This window comes from Numida meleagris, chromosome 10 (assembly GCF_002078875.1).
Source record: "Numida meleagris isolate 19003 breed g44 Domestic line chromosome 10, NumMel1.0, whole genome shotgun sequence".
Classification (NCBI taxonomy): domain Eukaryota; kingdom Metazoa; phylum Chordata; class Aves; order Galliformes; family Numididae; genus Numida; species Numida meleagris.
Genome location: NC_034418.1, coordinates 18,622,907 through 18,646,072, shown reverse-complemented (window position 1 = coordinate 18,646,072; position 23,166 = coordinate 18,622,907). Strand labels below are relative to the sequence as shown.

The window sequence follows — 23,166 nt, the reverse complement described above, 5'->3', positions numbered from 1 at the left end:
CCGATCTGGTTGCCGCATTGCCCCGCTTGGATGTGGACGATCTCCCTCATGGTGCGGCCGGACCGGAGCGGGTCGGGAGCGGAGCGGCACCGGGAGCGGAGCGGCACCGGGAGCGCGGGGGGCGGTTCCGTCGCCGCCGCCGCCTTTATAGCCGCCCCGCGCCGCACCGGGCCGGGCGTTGACGTCACCATCGCTCCGCCGCCAATCAGCGGCCGCCGCCGCAGCGCTGCAACTGCCCCTGCGGCACCGGCGCCGCCGCCGCCCCGCCCCGCCACGCCCGGTCCGGCCCGATTCGGTTCGATTCGCTCCTACCGGGTTCGATCCCGCTGCGCTGCTCGGCCCGGGAACGGCCCGGCCCGACCCGGCGGCACCGCGCTGCCGGAGCATCCCCGGGGACACGCGCACGGCGGGGGGACACATAGGGCGGGGAGGGGGACACGCGGTGGGGGAAGGGCGTCTGCAGCCATTGTGGGGGAGGGGAGGGGACCCGCCCACTCGGACACGCGTGGAGGACCCCGCATCGGGGCTCGGGAATGGGCACGGGGATGGGGTGCCCCCCCGGAGCCGCCCGAGCGTCGCATAGGGTGGGATCACGGTCCGCTTCGTGAACCGGAGAAAAAGGGGCCAACGCCCAGCGGAGGCTGTGTGCGGGGGGGGCTGTACCGGGGGAGGGAGCGCTGTCCCGGAGCCCCGCGGACCGCAGCGTGCGTCGCCGTAGAACAAAGGCGGTGGTGTTCGGAGCCGCCTTTGTCCCGTGGTGGCCGCGCTCCGCAGCCCCCACCTCCCGTGCAGCCCCTCGGGGGCGGCCGGATTCCCGCATCGCGGTGGTGCCGGAACCGGTGCTTGTATTGCTGCTATCGGGCAGCGATCTGTCCGCGGGTGAACGTGGGGCAAGGGCGGGTGGGCGGCGCCCGGGTCCCGGTGCTCGGGGCTGCTCCACACCCAGCGCCCACGGCCACGCGCGGTGCCAGGCACACATCACTGCAAAGAGCCTTTATTCGGGAGCGCGAGGCCGGGCAGCCCAACCCTGGCTGCACTGGGGCACCCAGGGGACACCCCGCAATGCGTCCATCTGTCCATTCACTCATCTGTCCGTCCATCCATCCACCCACCCGTCCATCCACCCGTCTGTCTGTGCTACTGCCTACCAGGAGCACAGCACCACCTCCCGCAGCGTCCGCCGGAGCTCCTGGCTCCGGAAAGCGTAGATCAGGGGATCGACCACTGAATTGCAGATGATGAGGATGAGGAAGAGGTTGAAGTAGCTGAAGAAGCAGGTGCAGAAAGGGTTGGTGGGGCAGGTGACGATGAGGATGAGGTGGAAGAAGAAGGGCCCCCAGCAGATGAAGAAGACGCCCAGCAGGATGGTGAGTGTGACGGCTCCCTTCAGGCTGCTGGTGCGGTAGATGGTGGGCTGCTTCTGCTGGCTGGAGATGCTGCGCACGTGGTGGCGTGCCAGCGCGAACATGTGGATGTAGAGCACCAGCATGAGGACCAGCATGAAGAGGAAGAAGCCGATGAGGCAGAGCAGGATGGCGTTGTTGCGGTAGTAGGTGATGAAGACGGTGCTGGAGACGGTGCTGGCCAGCCAGACGCTGGCCATGGTGACCACGGCGCGCTGCAGCGTCATGATGCTATGGTAGCGCAGTGCATAGAAGATGGTGATGTAGCGGTCCACGGCGATGACCCCCAGGAAGGAGAGGGAGGACACGACGGAGCTGCAGATGAGCATGTCGATGACGTTGTCCATGTGGCGGACGATGCTGGCGCGGATCACCAGCACGCCGTGCTCCATCAGCAGCATGAAGAGCGTCTCGGCCAGGTTGCTGACGCTCACCAGCATGTCGGAGACGGCCAGGCAGCAGATGAAGTAGTACATGGGCGAGTGCAGGTTCCTGTTCTTGAGGATGGCGGCCACCACCAGCAGGTTCTCCACCAGGCTCACCAGCCCCAGCGTCAGGAAGAGCTCATTGGGGATGTCCAACCCCTGGCACCAGGCACCGCCAGCCCCAGCTGTGGCGTTGCTCTGGTTGCCCTCGCTGGCGTTCCAGGGCTCACGCAGCAGGCGCAGGGGGGCCAATGTCGACATGGCCCCGACCTCGGCCCCAGGGACCCCCTGGCCAGGGGCCGTGGCCCCGAGCACAACTGCAGCACCCGCAAAGCCGCCGTGCGCCCAATCAGCCCCACCAGTGCTCCCACAGCGCCCGGCCACGAGGCAGAGGGGATGTGGGCACCCCCGGCACAAGGATGGGGAAGGGGCCCCCCACCTGGGAGCCCACTGGGCAGCAGCGCGGGGACCCCGCTGTCTCAGCCACTCTCTCCGCCAGCACTGCCCGGAGTATCTGAAGCTCAGCGAGGGCTCAGCAGCGGTGATGGGGAAGAAAGGGCCCTTTCTCTGTCCTAATTTAAAGCTGGCTCCCTCGGCTCCTCCTCCTGAGAAGGGTGGGCACGCACATGACGGCCTGTGCCCGGGCAGCCGGGGGCTGAGCTGTGCTGGAGTATCGTGCACAGCAGGGTCTCTGTGCACCTTGGGGTCTCACATGCCCTAGGGTTGGGCATGCCATCCGAGGGCCATGCACCACGGTGGGGTTTCCTTGCACCCTGTGGGAACCCAGTGCACTGGGGGACTGCGCCCATTGGGGATCCCACACGCCCTGGGGTTTTGCATCCCCTGGGGAGCCAGTATGCCCTGGGGACCCCACAACAAGGGCAGTGTGAGCGGCAGAGCCCATATGCGGCCACAGCCATGTCCCCATGAGTGCCCCTAGGGAAGTGCCACACTGTGGGGCTGCAATGCACCCCCTGGAGATCATCAAAGAAGTGATTGAGCGTGGTTCCATGTTGCGGCTGCTCGCGGCCTCTGGCACAGCGCGGTGCCCCCGGGAGCTTGGGCGGGCTGGGGATGCGGGACCCATCTGACCATCATGTGCCTTCGGCTCCCGGTTGATGCCTGGAGCTGCTCAGCCACCAAAGAGGCATTCAGGGCTCCATCTACAGGCTGCTCCCACCGGACGCTTCCGCCCCATTCTCGTGGGGGTCGGGGCCCCCCCAGGGCTCAGAGTTGCCCCCAGCCCCGCGTGGATGAAAGCGGCTGTGTGCAGGGCGGCCGCAGAGGGTGCTCTGTGCCAGGCATGGCTTTACACCCTGCAAACGAGAGCTGCGCGCAGAGCTGAGGTCAGCGCGCACATCCCCACTGCCAGGCTGGGAGCAGCGAGGCCGCGGTTGGAGTCTGCATAACCGACCCTGATCTCCAGCATGGCTAGCAGGGCCACGCGCCCGCAGCCAAATGCCGGCGGCACAGCCCAGCTGGATGGAGCAGCCACGCTCGGCGCCATCCGCCTGGGCAGACGGCGTCCCTAGAGCCTCCCGCTCCCCCCGGGCAGGACCAGCCCAGGCCGCTGGGGAAACGTGAGGGAGAGGAATCTGGCCCAGCAGATACCGGCTTCCCCACCCGGCTCAGTGGTACACGCGGTGAATTTCAGCTTTGTCAGCAGGGATCTGGGGAGAAGAGCTGCAAAACGCCGAGTCTGCAGCTCCCAACAGCAGGAGCACGGATTGGCCTTGGCTCCCGGAGGGATGCAGGATGGAGCCAGCCCCAGCCGGGAAGCTCGGCCGAGGGAGCCCGGCTGCAGCACAAGGGAAAGCGGGGGGTGGGGGGGGTTGTTCCGGGCAGCGCAGGCTGGCTCAGCATTAGAGCCTCGTACACCGTTACACAGCAGAAATGGAAAAGCTTTGTGAGCAGCAGCGATGAGCTAAGGGCTTTATCGCAGCTGACCTCATTCTGGGCTCTGCACCGTGCTGCACCCCGCTTGAAGGTGGCAAAACAAGGGAAGGGAAGGGGAAGAAAAAAAGGGGAGGGGTATCCTTTCAGTTCCCAGCACGATCAGAGGCTGCAGCACAACGCGAGCTGCTCCCACCCACCGGCCAGACACCAACAGAGCTGCTCCGTGCAGCCCGGTCCCTCCCTGCCCCCAGGGAGCAGCCCCCGCCGCCGCCAGCAGCGAGGGAGGGATGGAGCCTTCGCCTCGAGGAGGCACAAAGGACAAGGGGAGAGCAGGGAAGAGATCTCCAATGATTAAGCACAGGACAGGAGCTCAGGAGAGCAGCTGGGGGAATCAGGCAACGAATGCATCTGTAAGGGGCCAGAAGGGGCCTAAGCTGCCGAGGGACAGCTGCTGTAATTAGCTCTCCCATTTTAAGGCAGTGCTCAGCCCCCCCCGCTGCAGTGACAGCATCCCCTGGCCGCAGCCTCTTCCCCACAACGACAGCCAGCCCCTCTGCTTTGTAGAACTTTATTGAGTGCGGCAAGGGGGGGGGAGGGGGGGGTGAGATTACACAGGGCTGGGGGCGGACGGGGGAGATGCGCGCTCTCAGCTCAGTCCCAGTCCCCGTCGCCTTCAGGATTGTCATCGCGCGGTGGTTCCTGAAACTGGATGTTGGCCAGCATGTCCCGCATGGCCGCCATGAGCCGGTTCACCCCCTGGTTCAGGTCCTGCCCCGCTCCCGCCTCTTCGTCTCCATCGTGCCTGATGTCGCCCTGCAACACAGAGGAGCTGGAGCACCCAGGCTCAGAGCTGGCTGCAGCAGGCAGACACAGACAATGCCACATGCCAAAAAGCATCAGGCTGTTCTGCAACCTGACGTTTGCACACTGCATATGCCAAGAGCCACTCCCTTTGCAGAAACACTGTGCAGTAGAAACTTCTGCGTACTGAAAGCAAAAGTGCGCCCTGATTTGCCAGCGGCTGCTTTGTTGTTGCTACATACCTGCAAGTTAAAATTTGGCAACAGTGATCGGAAGAAGAGAGATAAAGTGCTTTCATTGGATGGGTGATTCGTTCTGAAAGACAGAAGTCGCACACCACAGTTAAAGGGAAGCTTTTACTCAACCTGACAGTGCTTGTTTGGGCCAAGACAGGGCAGAGGAGCTGGTGAGAAGCACGCTGTCTGACAGCGTGTAGCCCCCTCCTGCACCTCCCTTTGGGAATTCATAGGGATTTCTTACCCAGATTTCATTTACCCCAAGCCACCTCAGTTCAGAAACAACCCAAGTTCTTCAGCAGCCTTTGCCTTCACGGCTGTGACTAGCTGCTGCTTGATGGCCACATCCAGCCCCAAGCAGGAGCAGCAGGACCAGTCCTGCCTGTATCTCTGCCTGTCGGCAAGCACTGCCAGCCAGGCTGCTCTTCCTCCCAGGTGGAGGAGGACAGCAGCGCAGAGCACCCGCGTGCAGCCCAGCCCGAGGCTGTGGGCGTCGTCACTGGGAGGAGAGCTGTGCCAGCAGGCACAGGGTGAGGGTACCTTTCTGGTCTAGTGTAGGAGATGATGGAGTCCAATGGAGGAAGGGGGTCAAACCCCATCACAGGCTGCGACGTCACCTCCTGCAGAGAGGAAGAAGGGGGGGGGGGGGGGGAGGTGAAGGTCGTGCACCTCCAGGCAGAGAGACGGTCGGACCAGCTGTGCAGGCCTTGGTCTTGGGGAAAATCATCAGCCACAGCCCAGCCCGCCCACACGCTGCTGTGTGCTTTATCCTGAGCGCACCCAGGAAGCTGGGCACGCTGGGTGGATGCTTTGAGGTCATGAAGATGTTTCTTTCTGGTGGCTCTGGTCAGAGATGTGCCCAGAGTCTACATGCGTAGCAGGGACACGAATGCCACCACGCCGCACACAGCAGCACCATCCGTGCCCTGTCAGGGCCCCTCACCAGAGGCAGAGCTGCCGTGGCCTCCTTCATCTCCGAGAGGATGACGTGCCGGTAGATATTCCTGGGTGCACTCTGGTATCGCATCTTCCTCCTAAAGCAGGGAGGGGGGACAGCAGTTAGCAAGGAGCACACCTCAGCACAGCCAGCGTTTTGTTTCTGCTTCTCTAGGTGCAACGTCAGCTTCATCCCTGGCTCTGCTGCCACTTGCTGTATCAGACAGAGCTGGCTGAAGGCGAAGCCAAAGTCACTTGGCAGCTGCTGACTTCAAATGGAAGAGCAGAACAGCTCAGGGGTGCTGCACAGCTCGCTCTCACCAGCCTCCTTACACTGCAGGTCAGCAGAGCAAACTAACTTTAATTTTGGACAAAAACTAATGCCACCCTCTCCCACTTCTCAGAGCTGGAAAACATTTCTAAGTGCTCTGAACAAACCCCAGCATCACTGCTGCCCAAGAGAGAGCTTCTCTGGTCTGAAGAGCCCCCAGCCTGACCAGTTCCTGTTTGTCAGCACTCAGGTCCAGCATGAGAGCTGGTCACCTCTGCCTGCTGCACTCACTTGTGCTCAGACTCCTCCACCAGCGGGTCCCTGGCATCCACCATGCGTAAGACCTCGTGGACGTTCGTCTCCAGCCAAGCCATGACAGCTGGGTCCTTCCACAGGGAGTGAGTCCTTCCCACGTAGAGGGACGTCAACTGGTTCAAGGCAGGAGGCTGGCTAAGGAGACAGTCGTTATTCAGCGCACTCCCTTCCTGCCTGCAGGTCCCTGTGCTTCCTGGAAAGCGCTCGTCATCTCCACACTGTGCTTCAGTGTGAGAACACGGAGAGAGGAATCACAGGCTCCCAGCTCTGTTGTTTACATCTACCTTCACCAGTTTTTCTGCCTCCTTCTATTTTTGGGATAGGCACAGCCACAAGATGAAAGTTACTCTGCCTTTACCTCAGGGGGAGACCATTCACGTGTTCAGGAGGACCACGTGTTGGGGAAATCCAGACTGGCAGGAGACAGTCTGCCCTGAAAGCATGCACACATCGTTCTGACTGCATGCACCAACAGGCTGCAGGATGAACTTCTGACCCAGCCACATTAAGGTGAAGCAGGTCTATCAGAGTTATCTGATAGTCTTTATGGGAATCCATTATCAACGCATCTAAGAGCCTCTCAGCGTGCACTGTTCAGGAAAAGTAAGTATTCTCTGCGGCTTTTCAACTCCATTAGCTGCCTGAGCAAGCAAAAGCCCCACAGCCAGCAAAACTGATTCCTTCTCTTTACCGAGAACATCTCCAGGACTTACCTTATCTGAGCATTCAGCCCAAAAAAGGAATGGGAGGCGACCCTGGCATCAGGCTGCACACTGCAGTGGTCCAACAGCGGCATAAGAACTGCAGGAGAAAGTCACACAGCTCGTGTTCAGCAGGAGCACCATGGGAGCGGTCAGTCACCACTGCCAGGGCTGCAGAAACAGTCCCATCCCGGGGGCAGCTTTGCAGACGGAGGCTATGCTGTGTTTTAGCCTCTGGATGATGGAAACAGATCCAGAGTAAATAAACTAGAACGCTTTTTTTTTTTTGCCAGTTAAATAAGGTGCAATTTTATGCACTTAATGTTGCTAGCCTTTGAAATTAAACAAGGGTTTTATGTCAGTCACCGTGACATATGGTAAAAAAAGACTGTTTCAACCAACACAAACTAAACCTCTGTTCAAAAGCTGTTTATTCCTGGCTCTAAGGACACATCCTCCCTGGCGTTCTGTGCCCTCTCTGAGCTTGGAGGGGCTGTGTATCTCCCTTCAGGGACAGCAGCACTAACTGGATGAAAGCGAGAGTGATGGGCAACCATAGCGAGAACATCTAAAGCAGAGCAGTGCTTGGGAGAGAAAGTCAATAGACTCACTGTCTGTTCTAGGTACCCTCAGGGTAAAACGTTTTCCTGCTCTAAGAATTCAGTTCTCACCCTCCACCAGCTCGCATGCCCGTGACTCTTTCCAATAAAGCGGCATCAGCCTCATGGAGATGAGAGTGAGCAGGAGGGAGAACAGCTGCTGACCTCTTCCCAGCACATGGAGGACTCTTGGCTGCACGTGCCCAACCTGGCCTCACCTGGCTCTCTCACTGCCCCCGCCACGGTGCAGGGCAGGACGAACCCCGGCGGTGGGTTCTGCCGATGGGCCGAGCAGCGTCACCCGTCTGAGTCAGGGCTCCCATCACACATGGACAGAGGCCAACAACGTTTGCAACCCATAGGCAAAATGCTGCTCCTGCATTTGACTGCCTGGAATCCAGCGTTCGTTCTCACAGATGAAGAGAGTGACAAAGCCTGCGGGGACGGACTTACCGGTGGGGACAGACTTACCGCTTGGGAACATGATCAGTGCGAGCTGGATGAGCCGGGCAGCTCTCTCCCGGGCTTGGCTTAACTCCAGCTCCGAGTGCTCCTCCTGCTGGCTCAGGAAGAAATACGCCAGTGGCACCGAGAAGGCAAAATTGGGGAGCTGGGACAAATTCCGGTGACTCTGCAGGATCAGAGGGAGAGAATCGCTGAGAAGTGATGCTATGCGGTGATCTCAACACAGCTTCCCAGCTACTGGCTCGGTGCCCCCACAACTGAGTAAGCAATTTTGAGTTTATAAAATTGATTGTAGGATACCGGGATTACAACAGAACCTGACACTGACTGACAACTTAGCCTTCGTGGTTGTTCCAGTGACCTCCATCTGCCAGACTGCCCACGAGAGAGCTCCCAGAGCGGTAAGGGCTTACAGAAACCCCATGCTCTGTGGTACAGCTGCCACTCTCCAGCCCAGCTTGGTGGAGAGAACCCCAGGAGCAAGCTGTCCTCGAGCTCTGCCTTGTCCCTCACAAGGCTGCTGGCAACTCACCTCCCACTCCTGGAACATGCGTGTCAGGAAGGCGTACTCTCTAGCTCGGAGGGACAGAAAATCAATCATCAGCAGCACACACAGCGGGTCGTTCTCTGGATCAAGGCTTCAGAGGGAAGCAAGCACAACAAGAGGAACCAAAAAGTAAGTGTCACAAAAGCTGAAGTGCCTACCCTAATTTCTGGGTCAAATGAGACTTTCCCACTAGCACTCAGAGTCATCCTGTAACCCAGCAAGCGGAGATAAAGGGGATACAAACATCCCTGCATGGCTGGGAGGACAGCACAACACCTCACCCATGCTGTGCCCCTGCAAAGGGGAGACAGGCCTGCCACAGCACCACATGGGAAGAAGGCTGAAGCCACTGCTGTGCAGCAGCTCTGCAGAGACTGCAGGCTCTGCTGTAATTATAAGCCAAGCCCAGAGCTCAGTAACTGAAAGTAAGGGACTATGAGGTCCCATATTATTAAGCCTCCTTCTAAACAACCACCTCCTTCTCTAAAGCAGTTGTTCAGATAAGAGCATAAGCTCAAAACAAACCTGTGGGACTACATCCTTAAGGAGTGACAACAAGCCTTCACTGAGGCTGGGGACAGTATTACAGCTCCATTTGTTCTGTCCAGCCTGGGCAGATGAGGGTTAAGTGTGCTGCTCAAAGCACGGTTCCTGTGAGCACCACAGCTCCTGGCTCTGGCTGCAGGGCAGGGGGCACAGCCCTCGGCAGGGGCACCTACCTCAGAATCAGCTTGCAGAACTCCAGGGCTGTCCGGGGACACCCCCTCTTCTCCAGGAACATCAGGTGTTTGAACAGAGCCAGGTAGAAAGCCCTGCGTGGAGAGCAGGAGCAGGTTTTAGAAGCCTGATTTGAGAGAAGCAATGTGTTTCATTCAAGAACAGGGACCAAAGATCAGCCCAAATCAATCTTTTTTTTTTTTTTCCCCTTCTTCAGATTTTGATACCTGTGTAAAAGCAATGGGACAGTAAACCCACAGCTGGTTCCACATCTGATTCCTTTGTGCACACACACACCAGGGCTAGCTACTCAGGACAACAGAAGCAAGGAAATCTCTGAAGTCTGTGTGCTACAGGCTTTGCATAGCCATGCCTCTGCTGCTGTCCCTGCACTGTGTAGGGATGGTGACACAGCACATGTGACATGTGTGGGGGGGGGAGATGAACATCCAAATTGGGTGAGATACAGATCACAGTGCTCAGGTCATGGGCAGCACAAAGTCTGTCAGCGAGCGGGTGCTGGAAACATGAGCAATCTCCAGGTAGAGCAATTTGGGAGAGATTACTTAGGTCAGCTGACTGGAAAATTCCCAGAATAAAGTCACCTTCCTCTGCAGCTGCAGAACTATCAGTGTTACATAAACAACCAGGCCTTGAGGAGTGCAAGTGCTGGAACAGCAGCCGAGCAGACAGTACACAAGTGACCAAACACAGACTTGACCACACCACGAAGAGTTTTAGGACAAAAATAAGTGCTACTTCGGGCTAACAGGCACTAATTGTACATGAGGGATGTGACAGGGAGAAACAGCTAGTGCTCCAATAAGAAATCTCCTGGGAAAGAAGATGCTTTCCAGAAAAAGCCTCAGCCTGTCTCAGTGCCAGTGACCTGGCAGCACAAGAGCTGCCTGCTCCTGCCTCATTAAGGGATGTTGCTGTTGACTGCAGAGAGGCAAAGCCTGTTCCGACAGAAAGGGACATTCAAGGTCCCCAGCTGCTGCCACCACAGCCTGGATGACACAGCAGGGGTGGTGAATCTGGGCCTCTGTGCCCAAAGTAGGCCGTGGGGATGCCACAAGGGTCCCTTGGGCCAGTACAGAGGCAGGTGGCTGCCTACCTGTTCTCCGGCCGCCGGTAATCCAACCTGCAGCTCCCACTTGTGAGACTGAAGACGGGGTGGAAGGCGCACTCCAGGCTGTACAGAGCCCGCTCTGCAGACAGCACAGACATCATCAGGACACACCAGCAGGCCCGAATAGCACATTACCCCAGCACTGACAAAATGGGAGTCAGTTTGGCCAAGAAGACACCACTAAGTCAGATGACCCACAGGCAAGGAGGTAAACTTGTTCTCAGCTCAGCAAAATGCAAAGCAACTTCATGGTCCCAGTAGACAGCCAGGCAATCAAGTCCTGCACCTTTCCACAAGCGTTACATCAAACTCTGGTTGTGAAAAGTAACTCTTCTGGAGAGGATCTGGGATTGAGGCTGGTACAGCTGCCTCCTCCACAACTGTTTTCGCATGTAGAAGCCAAAGATCCTGTCCTCACTTAACCTCTGGTCCCTCCTATCATGCTAAAAGGTACACGTCCCTGTTACCAAACAGCTCGTCTCTTTGCAGCACAGCAGTCTGAAGGACAGCTACCCCCCAGGATGCCTCCCACCAGCTTGCAATGCTTGAAGAAGCAGAGTCTGACATGCAGTGCGCTGATCACTGTGACCTGGAGGGTCATGCACACTTCCCATGGGCAAGGTGGGCTTCCCAGACCATCCCTCGCACTGCAGCATTTGGTAGATGCTGAATCAGACCCTCTTCCAGCAAAGGGCTTCCTGACACCATCCCATCATGTCCAGACAATCCTTTCATTCTTTTTAAAGGTGAAAGGTAATGTGCTTTGCCACAGACAAGCATGTCCAGCTCTACTTAAAAGCCTCCAGCAAAAGTTGGAAGTCTGAGAGGCAGCATGAGGCCAAATGCTCAGGGCCACAGAGTCACAAACACAGAGCCAAGCCCTTCTGGTTTGCTGCTCCTACACTGAAACAAAAACAAAACAAAACAAAACGCCTTTGATGGCTAATTCATAGCAACTGTTCAGCTGTGACTTCTAGGACGGACTTATTCAGTGCTGAGTGTGCACATGTCTGCAGACCTAAGCAACAGTAGTGCCTCTTCCTTCCTTCCTCTCCATGCCGTACCTGCAGGCCCCTGGGGCAAAGCCAGTCCCCAGCAGCACAATGCCATGCTGCCAGCTGCTCTGGCTGGTATTCTCCTTAGTGAGCTCTCACCAACTCCAGCCAGCCACGGAGGGACAGTTACCTTTGCTGCTCGCTAGCCCACAGAGTGGGTTGCACTGCAGGGAACTGCTGCAGCCTCACAGCCTCTGCCAGCACATCCACCCAAACCTCCACGCTCACCTACGAGGTCACGGGCCATCTCCTGATCCTCTTGCATCCGGCAGACATCACTGAGCTGCAGAAGGGAGTCCACATGGTATGGGTTCATCTGAAGCAGCAGCTACACAAGAACATGAGCCTGATTAGATGATGGCACCAGTCACCAACTTCTCATGCACTTTGCCTACAAGGCAAGCTCTGTAAGATTGGCATAAAGTCAAATGCCCTGGCACAGCACATGAGAAAGGGGCTGTTCTTGCCTCTGGGTCTGAATGTGAAGGCATATCCCACCCAGCACCCTTCCAGATGACAAAGCTTTTCTAGCATGAAGGCCATGCCAGGCCTTTAATCACCTCTGCTGTCCTCCAAATTGTGCTTCACTGTATCCTTTTGGAGGTGGAGGGCCCAGAACTGCACACACGTCTCAGGATGGAAGCAGAAGGCACTATGACATTTTTTGTTTCACTCCCTATCCCTTTTTAAACAAGTCTGAACATTTTATCAGGCTTTTGCTTCCTCTGGGCACTGAGGACATTTTCACACATCTATTACAATCCCAGGATCCAGCTCCTGAATGGTAATGGACAGGAAGAAAGGATTTCCAGGCTGCTGAATGCAAGCATAAGTTTAACCATACTTCAAAGAACTCTGCATTCACTACCTATGTTACAAATGGGCTACAAAGATTCAGGAAGTTGTGTATCTGCAGGGTGGCAGCCAACATTCCCACCTACAGTACAAAGCTTTCACATTCTAGGCTGTCCAGCCCAGTGCCTTTGCCTTGGTGCCTTCTGCATGATGTTTTACCTCTCCTTGCCCTCTTTAAGTTCCTTTCCAGTCCCTCATTTTGGAAGGTGTGGAGTCCCTGGGGTCATAGCAATAAAGGAAAATGCTCTTATTCCACTACAACTTGACCAACAAGACTTCTAATCCATCAGGTAAAGAGCAGAAGAGCATTCACTGAGCAGGACTCCCAGAAAAAACACGTTTTGCATTTTGCATGCTGAAATCACAGCAGCAAGGCAGATATAGGCTCTGACTACACAGCTGTGGTTGTCACCGGTATATTGGCTGGGGTTCTGAAGTACTTCAAGTACCAGCAAATCCTGGGCTGATAGATTTTCCCGTAACACAAAAATGAGGCTAAAGCCGTAGGGCTGTCTTCAAATGCAGTCAGGCCATTCATCAAAAACAGAGCATAAAGACTAAAATGTATCACAGAAAATCTGTCCTGCTCTGAACAGTGTGTGAGAGCACAACTGAACTGGCTTTGAGATGCTGGACTGATCACTACTGGACAGCATTACCTTGCAGCTTCCAAGGTGAATCCCTCAGCCTAGTCAGCAAGAACTGATGAGCTCCAGAGAGCACTGGCTGTGAGCAGAGGGTGGGAAAGCAGAAGGAACTACACTTTGGCCTCTTTAAGGGCCTTTTGTCTTTAAGAGACAGTGGCCTCTTTAAGAAGCTTCTCTAGGGCATGTTTCCACAGTCACGTGGCCAGAGTTTTCAGAGCAAAAATACTTCAGTTATGGTTCAGTAGGGTCCAGAGCAATTTCTCTGTTGCTTATCACTGCAATCTATAAATGTTACCATACGCTTTAATGAGCTTTAACATGCATGAAGAACTTTCAACAAAAAGACTGTTTTGCTCCAATACCAGGAAAACACTTTTTTCCAACCATGCAAGAGTTTATAAATAGAATAACTGTTAGAGTCCCATTTAAAGATGCATCTGTATAACATTTTTCCTTTCCCAGCTGAAGAGTCGAGACAAGGGAGCTTTATCCCTCCCTTTCAGCAAAACAGCCAGTTCCTGGAGACTCCTCTTACCAAGGGTCACCTGGCATCCTCCAGCAGTGCCACCAAAGGGCTGGCTACCAGGGACTGGACCTCACTGGCACCAAGTTGGCCACCTGTCTCATTTACACAGCAAATGCTGCCTCACAGCACCACAGGTCACTACTGCTCAAAATGAGATCGATTTCACAACATACCACAATGTTGTTGGGGTCCATGGACTCCACAGCATCCAGGAACTTGAACTGCACTTGCTGGTACTCACGGTGGTGCTCGAACGTGAAGTACTGCACACCCCTCCTGGTCTCCACCAGCTGCATGGCAATACCTAGAGAGTGCACAGATGTGGGCACCGCTGGTGCCAGCCCGCGAGCACCAGCAGCTGAAGCTCTTCCACTTTCTTCTAATATAGAAAGCTTGTATGCATTGTTGGCTCCACAGCCAGATGTGTTTTCAGAAACTCCCACAGAATTTCACTACTTCCTCTCCTCACACAAGCCAACTTCTGGAACCTGCTTGAGAAGCCCAGACAGCTTGCTCTCCCTGTGGATATTCTCTCATAGTCAAGCAAGATTACTGCAAGAAGGGAAGCATACATCACCTGCTACCTCCAGTAAGGGGAGGGGAAAAAAAATTCAAATGCTAAGATACAATGTGAAGAGCCCTCCTTACTGAGAAAGGAAGTATTTTTCATCATTAGCTGATGAGCAGTTCTCCTTTCGCATCAGCCAGTGCAGAAGCCGGGGCCTGGCAGCTGATGGAAGCAGCTCCAGCTTCTGTGCACTCAGGCTCTAAGAAAGCAAGGCTGGCAGGAGCAGCCACGTGGACATGAGACCATCAGCCAGAGGCATTATGAAACAGCACTGAAAGCCTCACCTGTTTTGCTGTAGCGTGGCCAGGTGTTCTTGGGAGCCGTCAGCCACGTGCTGCGGACATACTGGCGCTGCCTTTGCCTTGGCCTGAGGAAATAAACATGACAGGTCACATTTTCCCTGCACTAACAGAATGTAGAGGGCTAAAAACAGCCAGAAAAAGGATGATTCAGGGAAAAAGATCCAATTTCTTCCACAGCTGCAGCCCTGCCACATGGAGCTTTTGCCCAGAGCTCTAACATGCTTGCCTTTGAGATATGCCATACCTTCACTCTGGCTGTTCCTTGCTTTAACCATTGCTCTTTGGGCCAGTCAGTGCCTCCAGCGTTTCCACTTCAATGGCTTCTTTCCCTTGTTTTTACTCCTGCCAAGTTCTCAGCTGCCTCTTTGCTTCAAAAAGCTTCCCAGGCCCAATTAAGAGAGCCCCATATCCCTCTGACTCATATCTTCCCAGCAGGGCCTTCAAGGTGTTGACTGATTCAGTTTAAGCTGTACTCATAAGTGCAACCAATTTACTGGTTCGGAGCAAGAGGAATTCAGAAATCAAGGCAATTCTAGGGAAGTCACATCTCCTTAGTCAGGGACTGTTTCTTTTTCCTCAAGTGCTAGATGCCACCTTTTGCTTTAATCTCTCCTTGAAGGAGTCTAATTTGTCCACAGACCCTCTCAAAGGTTTCCCTTTCCACCATCACCGCCCTGAACTTATACCCTTCTTATGTGCACATTTACCAACCAGCCCCTGAAAGCAAGGATTTTCTGGACAACACCAATGTTAGTGCAATGGATAACTGCACAGAAGTCTTACACCTAAGCAGCAGTTGGTGCCTTGAGCCTACGTAAGCAAGTTTATGAGACTACCTGGAAAGTATTCAGGGTCTGCTCTAAACAGACAGAGACTTTGGAATAGTAACAAGAAATAAATATTGGAAAAAGACTAAGAACCTAATAGCCTATGAATCTAAACAAATGGATTTCATAAGGGCATTTGACAGTAGATGAAAGAGGAAAAGAAAAATCAGCAAAGGGAACTACTAGCTTAAGTCTGAAGAAACGTTACTCCTTCCTCACACACAGCACAAAAAATATTCTCCTGACCCAAAATCTGGCTACTAAATAAGTAGGACTCCTTGAACATATTGGAGTGCCCTGGGTTCCTGGCACAGGTGCAGCAGCAGGGGCTCAGTAAGCAGTGCCAAGGCAAGGACGGACACACCAACTCAAACTTTGGAAGAGCTGAATGTTAAATTTTGGACTAACCTCTGATCACCAAGAACAGCACGAGCTCCGAAGTATCTCTTCAACTCATTCTCTGGATTCAAGTTCCTGAGAATGTTGAAACAAGAAAGAAAAGTTAAACAGACAAAAATCTTGCACTCTTGTCTTTTAACAAAGGCGGGTGTATCGTACCATAACCACCCCTGGTTGAACTCCTGAACTGTCACACACACACGCCACCGGTGTGACACAACACACCAGAAGAAGAGTTAATGGTCAGAACAGGAGGCATCCAAGTGCCTGTTCAATCAGGTGCACAGTTCCTTTGTACTCTGCTCCAAGGACCGTGAGCTAGAGAATACTTCTGCTGCCCTCTCCAGGGCAGCTGGGGCCCTAGGCTGGCATACTCCCAGGAACAGCCTCTGTTCAGGGAGGCATGCTTGGGGTATTTGCACCTGGAAAACACAAGGTACCCACTGCTAAGTCTAGCAGCGGCGGTCTGCAACCCAGGGAAGCACCCTAACCACTGTATGGAGGCTGGCAAGGCTTAAAATACATTCTTTTAATACAAAGATCTAACATCAAAGCATGACAACACCTACAGTTTTCTTAATCTAACATTTGGCCCAGAGAAGGGAGGCACATTTAATAGGGGTTTCTCTCTGCCATCCAGTGAGAAAGGCTCAGAGAAAGAGAGGGAGTGGGAAGGCTGAGATCCAGCACTGCCAGCCCACACCCACTCTGAGATTATCCACTTCTCAAAGGCTTCTGAATAACGTTCACCTGACCAGAGAAGTCACTGAAGTCTAAAACAACCTCTTGGTAAGCAAACAGTCCTCTCTTTACTGAAATGAAAACTAGCTGAACCAGCAAGAAGAGCCCACCAGCCTAGATTGTTTCGATGCAGTGCGTTTGGAGGTTTCAAAACCCTGAGTGGTAAATTGTTCAGTCCTTCAAGCTGAAATGTTTTTTTTTTTTTTCCAGAAAACAAAAAGAGCTACCAGTATTCACCCTAGCCCAGAGCTTTGAAGCAGGCTGGACACAGAAGCTGACTGATGCAGATAGCGATCTTACAGATGTCTAGTGTGAGGCTAATTGTTTCCTCAGCTGGTGGACATGCCCAGCACTTAGTCCACTTTGTTGATGGTCACATATGGGAAAGGTTAGACGAGTCTAACAAGCATTCCTGGTGAAATTTGTTGCTGGTACTGCTCAGCTCTCCTCGAAGGGCAGCACTCGCTGTATTGGCCAGGTTAGTCTGGTTTCAAAGCTTTATGCACTGAGGCTCTCAGCAGCTCTGCAGAAACTTTTCAGCACAGAGTCACCAACAATTTTAGCTTGGAAGGCACTACTGAAGGTCACCCTGGTCTGGTCACCCACTCAGAGCAGGTGGGACAGCAGAGAACACTAACTGCTGCTAAAAACTGAGCACAGTCTTAGGAGCAATAGTTAGAAATGGGGCTGTGTGCAACCACTACCATAACCCCTTTCACACGAGGTCCTGGATTTATGGCCAAATTACATAGGTAGGCTCCCATCTCCCTTCCTCAGGATACAAATACTTCTGTCACACTCAAAGCCAAGAAGGAAAGCAAACGCTACCTGTGCTCTATGTAGAGCAGAGGCCTGGTGTCAGCAATTATTCCACTCTGGGTCTCTTGTGATAGCCCATTGGTATCCTCAATCTTCTCCAGCAAGCTGTCAATGTCTTCCAGGTCATCGTCTTCCTTAAGACACGCATATGCAAAGACAAGGCAGTAATTACAAGATGAGACACAGAGGCACAAAGGTCACCCAGCTGCCTCCAGGTCCTGTGGCTCGCCCCAGCCTCACCCCACAGACGCCACTGCTCACCCTGCTGCAACTCCACTTTGAGAACACACATACTCCCTCGAATTGAGGCTTCTTGCTTTCCACCCAACACCCTGCATTTCCCTCAAGAATCCCATCCCTATGGCCGCCATCCCTGTCCAACTGCCCCCAAAAGGCTGGCTGCTCTCCCTGCTTCCTCAAGGTGTCACAGGACACTGCTCCTCATACTATCATGAGCTTGAGTTTGTCAACTGAGTAAATCCAGCGTGGCAGGCTTGCTGCTGGCCTCGTGCTCTGAGCCCAAACCAGCTGGCTGCAGTGGACCTTCCCAGCACAACATAGCTCACGAGTCTGTGCATGTCTGGTCTCTGCTCTCCCTTCTCCTACAAAGCTGTGCTTTGTCTTGTTAACTTATATGACAATCTAACTTCTTAAAATACCATGAAAAGTTGGGGGGCTGACTTTAACGGTAAAATAAATCAAGCTTGGCTGTCTGCTTTCCATGGAAACACTAAATTACTGCTGTGATCCTTGTAACACAAAATTAAACAACGGCATGTTTGTTACCCAGCTCTAATGTACTGCATGGTCACTTTCCACTCTTCTAACAACCAGAAGAACATACTCAGCAGCATACATTCTACAGTTGTACAACACTTCCACCTCAATTTCCCTCTATTTTCCCCACAAATAGCAAGCGACACATTTCTTATGTGGTCACTTCACATCCTCCCAATGATGCGCATGGGCAGAAGGCAGAATTCCATTTGTGACACTCAAACAGCATTCTGAGGTTGCCTTTTCCAGCTAAACATAGCTACTCTGTGTGGAGTGGGTACATGGAAAATTTATATTGTTTTGCATTTCAGTGATGGAACAAAGGTAGCTTTATCTCTAGTTTGCAAATCAAACTGACTGTTTCTGGGGATTACATCTCCCTAGAGCTTAGGGCTGGCAGATGTCACTCTACTGCTTGTTATTCCTGGATCTGGAAAGGAAGCAGGTTCTCTGAAGGGTTCTCTCCCTTGGTGACTGACCCCTGAGCCACAAGATGAATTCTCAGAGGTGGCTGCCAGCCCACACCTACCTGGGGCAGCCCCTCCAGCACCGCAGCATGCTGCAGCCCACTGTGTGCAGCCAAGGACCTCTCCCAAGTTAAGGCTCTTGGCTTTTAGCAAAAAAAAAAACCAAAACACAAAAAAACTAGTTCCCCACTTGAACTGTATTTATATTAAATGCATTAGTCTTTTTAATTCAGTTTCCTAGACTATCTCAAGCAAAGTATTCAGGCATAACAGATTGATAATAAATAAAGATTCAAGTATAAACATCTGTCCCTGTTTTACCCACAACACACAGATATCGGATAGAGCTCTCACTCTTCTTCAAGCACTCTTACTTAGAACTGGATAATTAAGTCAAAGACAATCACCATCCCCTCGTTCCCTTCATCACGAGGAGACAGAAGCACACCCTCCTGGAAGGGCACTTGGCCATGCATTTGCTGATAATGCACTTGGGATGAGCACACACTCGTCAGCATTTAGCTATACGATGCCAAACAACAGAGAAGGTGTGTGGCTGTGCACAGAGAAGCAGGCAAAGGTAACACAAATCACTGGCAGCAGTGTGAGCTTTGTAGAGCTCTGCAGAGCTGGAAGAGCTCTCTAAGTAGGGCAAAGACAATATCACGAAAATGCAAAAATCCTTGCAAGTCCCCTCCTGTGCAGAGCCTCAAAGTAGAGATGAAAGGAAATGCTGCTGTGAGGATTTCAGCTCTAAACCATGTGCAGCAGAGCTGTACTCGTCCCCATTGCTTAAAGGACCATAGTCATAAGCTGTTGTTGCCATTTCATACATTTAAATAAGTACAGTGCAAGGAGGAGCATTTTTGCTTCAAAATCTTTTCTGCAACCACCAGCGTCACCACTTTGTCATCCCACCCCAATGCAGAAAATAGCACAGCCACCAACCCTCAGAGCAAATGCACACATACCAGAGTCTCGCCTGCACAAGTTTTCTTTGTTTTCCTTTTCTTCTTTTTCTTTCGTGGCTTGTTATTCAACACAGGCTGCAAAAATAAATGAAACAGCTGTCAGAGCAAAGCCAAACACTGCTGGGGAAGAACGTTCCACAGGGGAGAAGAGTATTTCCCACAGGGATCAGCATGCCAGAGGTCCCTTAAATGAAACCAATATTCATCCTTTCAAGTTTGTCAGCAAATGGAACTTGAGATGTAAGGAGAAAATAGAAGGAAGCACCAAAGGTTTACAAACATCAGGGGTAAATCTCAGCTCACTTTCATTCGTATGCTTGAGACCGTAAAATCAGGCAAGAAACAGCTCAGACATGCCAGGTTTGGAAAAAATATTTCATCCCTGCGTTACTTCCTAGAACAAACTTCATTTCTGTGTTTCTAGTGAGCCAGACAGTTTCATCAGTCACTCCAGTTACCACAGAAACCAACAGCTGCCTGAGAGCACCACCTGATACATACTCCTCTTGCTGCAGAAGCAGCTGCTTGAGCTCATGATGCTGCACAACATTTCCCAACCTGAGATACACACTGCAGCCTGTGCTGGTGCTTCCCCAAGGCATACAGGACTAAACTACGCTTTTCCAGGATCGTCAGCTCTCCATAGCACTACACCCAAGTAACAACATCACAAGAACAGCTCCACAACTCCCAAGCAGCTTTCAGGGCCAGGAATCCAGCTCCAATCTGGCTCTAGATGTGCTGATGGCTCCCACGTTTCTACCCAGGAAATCCACAGGGCAGCAGCAGGCACGTTCTGCAGTGTTTACACAGCAAATTCAGGGTCAGGGCCACACTTGAACCACTGCTCACGTGGGGATCAGCTGAGCAAAGCTCACAACCCTCACAACCAAAGTGTTCCCAAGCTGCTGCCAAGCTGAGGGCAGCAGCCCAGATGGAGCATGTACAGACAGCAGCCCCTGCTCCTCCAGACACGCTGCCACCACACCAAATACTGGGTTCTACTGGATGAGGCCAAGGGGCTAACCCCTTTCGCTGCCCTTACCCTTACCTCCAGTACTGTCTGGACTAGATTTGCAGTGTCCAACTGTTACTCAAAAAGCCTCTTTCTTCACATGCTTTTGCAACTGTCATATAAGGAGACATCTGGAGCTGAAACAGACTAGAGAAGGGACTCTTAACAGAAAATGACAACAACAAATACAAATTAAACAGGAAAGAAGCAAGTCCAATCTTCAGTTTATATTGTTTGGAGCATTTACACCATTCACTCCAAAACAAATGGTTGCTGAGCACTGACTCAACAGCCCATCCATATCTACAGCACAGCACTGTATTAATTGTGCTACAAATGGAGTAGAGAAGTAGCCTGTTTCTGAATTTCGGGGTGCTTTCCTTCCCACCTGCTCTACGTAACTTCAGCACTCACAAGGACACAGAACAAGGTCTTCCTTATGAAAGGATCATAGCAGCCTCCTCTCTGTAGCAGTAAAATATCCCCCATAAATCTCCCTATCATAGCATGCAGCACCATGCTGCTCAGCTTCCTCCACAGCCAGCAGTCACACAGCAAAACAAGAATGGGACAAGCAGGAGCTGCCAGCACCCAGGCATCTCTCTTGCTCTCTGAAGAACATCCAGGGTACAAGCTAAAAATCCAGTATGCAAACTTAGCAAGTCACCAGCATTCGTGAGAACACAAACACAGACAGCCTACCCTTCTAAGCAAATGTTAACGTGCACCTGCCTACTGCTTGGTTCTAGGCTACCCATGTATGCCCTTGCTCCAACACTTATGTTCTCAGCTTCTGACAAAATTCACATAGAGTGAAAAAGAAACATTCCTGTCTGTCACCAGCAGAGCTGGTCAGCTCAAGCAGAGGCAGGAAGATGCAACACTTTCTCTCTGCACCTTGAATGGCAGCAGCTGTCACTACCAGGCAGCTGCAGCTGTGTTACCATTTGGTCCGGCTGGTTTGCCCCTTTCCCATCTCTCTGCCCATTTCCTTCTCCCTCTTCAGGTGTAGGCTCTTCATTGCTCCTCTCTGCTACATCGTGCTCTTTGAGCCTGGCATCTGCTTGCTCCTCTTTGGATGACAGGTCATCTTCTGGTTCTTCACTGGTGATCTGTGCAAACAGAAGAACAAGTTGCAGCAGCAGCAGGCACATGGCTGCGTCCTGCCCTCTCCTACAGCCACAAGGACAGGGTTGTGCAACTTTGCTTTATTCACACCTGCAAACGACAGAGAAAACTGCTGCAGAAGCAGAGCAGGGCTCAGCTTCCCAGTTGCTTTCTCCAGCAAATGGAGTGGGGACGATTGCTCATTTAAAGCACAGTGCCTGGTGGCCATCAAGGTGTGTTCACACTTGCTTACTAGTTGCAGAACCATGACGTGTCTGCTACAGTGGCACGGCGAGCACAAATCACACAGCCCTCTCTGGATTCTGCCATTCTTTGGGAAGAGCCTCTGCAGCCAGCCTTGTCCACAGTCTCACAGCCAAGATGGGAACTGCTGGGGCCAGACAAGGGACCCAGAGATGATGGGTTGAGACCTGCCACTCCAGGGACCCACCTGTGTCATCAGTGCCCACCTGATCCCAGACCACTAGCACCAGGATCCTGCACACTGGGAAGGCAGCAGTAACGATCCCGCCAACAGCACCATGGCTGCTGTACTGCCCAACAGCCAGAACAGGCTCTGACAACACACCCCAACCCTGCTCTGCCATGCCCTGCATTTCCCACATCGACATCCTGGCCACCCTTGGGTGCTGCACAGCCCCAAGCACCTCTCTGTGCACCCTGCTGGCTCTGTCCCCCACCAACTTTCCCTCCACCCCCTACCCCATTCAGCCCCAGATGCTCCCAGGCCTCCCCACACCCCCCTCCCTCCAGCTCCAGTTCCCCCAGTTATCCTTCCCCTGGGATCTCCCTGCACCCCAATCCACCAGTGACACCCGAGCCACCGTCTCTAAAGCACGAACACCTGTCCGCTGCCCCAAGCCACCGCCCCCGGGTCCCTGCCCGGCCCTCTGTCACTGCCACCACCTCCAGCAATGCCACCTCCCTGTCAGGCTCTGTCACACATACACACAGGCCACGTCACCCCCCCCAAGGCCCTCTCGGGCCCCGCCACCGCTCAGGCCCTGTCAACCCCATGCCCCGCTGCCCCTCACCAGCTCGAAGCGGTTGCTGACACCGGGACGACCCCTGGCTTTGGTAGCTGCCTTCGGCCACTCCCTGCCGCGCTCGGGGCCGGAGACCAGGCCCAAATCGCCCAGGCCCGGCTCCTCCTGACCCCGCTGCTCGCCCCGCAGCCGCCGCAGGGCCCTCCGCGACATGAAGCCCCGCGCCGCACTGCGCCTGCGCGGGCCGGCCCCCCCGTGCCTGCACCACCTGACCTACGCACTGCGCCTGCGCGCAGGGCTCCAGCACGCATGCGCAACATTAATGCCCTCCCCCTTCTCACGGTGGCTACGTGAGACGGCAGGACACGCAGGCGCAGTACCTACAATGTGGAACCTATTTCGCGCCCCGCACTATCGCAGAGTGAAATATGTCTCGGGGAGGAAGCGCGGGGATGTGCGTTTTCCCACGGTCCCTGCGCGGGGTCACGGCGGGACATAACCCGGAGGGGTGGGGTACACATAGGGGCACGGGGGCAGTTGGGGGGAGCGTGGGTGGCTGGGGGAGCGTGGGAACGGCTGGATTTTCCCACGGTGCCAGTGGGGTCGCAGTGGGGCACAGCCCGGACAGGGGCGGCGAGC

At 53.8% G+C, this 23,166-nt stretch overlaps 2 protein-coding genes across 2 annotated transcripts in view; both read right to left on the bottom strand.

Moving 5' to 3' along the window:
* Positions 1 to 2,159, bottom strand: part of TUBB3 (tubulin beta 3 class III) — a 5,217-nt gene extending 3,058 nt beyond the window's left edge. Inside the window, exon 1 of the mRNA XM_021408912.1 lies at positions 1,149 to 2,159. Coding sequence (XP_021264587.1) covers positions 1,149 to 2,089 — 941 coding nt within the window. The 5' untranslated portion in view covers positions 2,090 to 2,159. The remainder of the gene's footprint in view (positions 1 to 1,148) is intronic.
* Positions 4,279 to 22,800, bottom strand: TCF25 (transcription factor 25). Its single transcript, XM_021408427.1, has 18 exons — positions 22,576 to 22,800; positions 21,358 to 21,525; positions 19,399 to 19,473; positions 17,193 to 17,317; positions 15,633 to 15,698; positions 14,380 to 14,462; positions 13,701 to 13,831; positions 11,728 to 11,827; positions 10,430 to 10,523; positions 9,315 to 9,407; positions 8,581 to 8,686; positions 8,055 to 8,214; positions 6,997 to 7,084; positions 6,260 to 6,418; positions 5,705 to 5,795; positions 5,302 to 5,381; positions 4,768 to 4,840; positions 4,279 to 4,537 (listed from the first exon to the last, which is right to left on the bottom strand). Exons 1-18 carry the CDS (start codon positions 22,738 to 22,740, stop codon positions 4,376 to 4,378), a joined length of 2,019 nt encoding a protein of 672 aa, XP_021264102.1. The 5' UTR covers positions 22,741 to 22,800; the 3' UTR covers positions 4,279 to 4,375.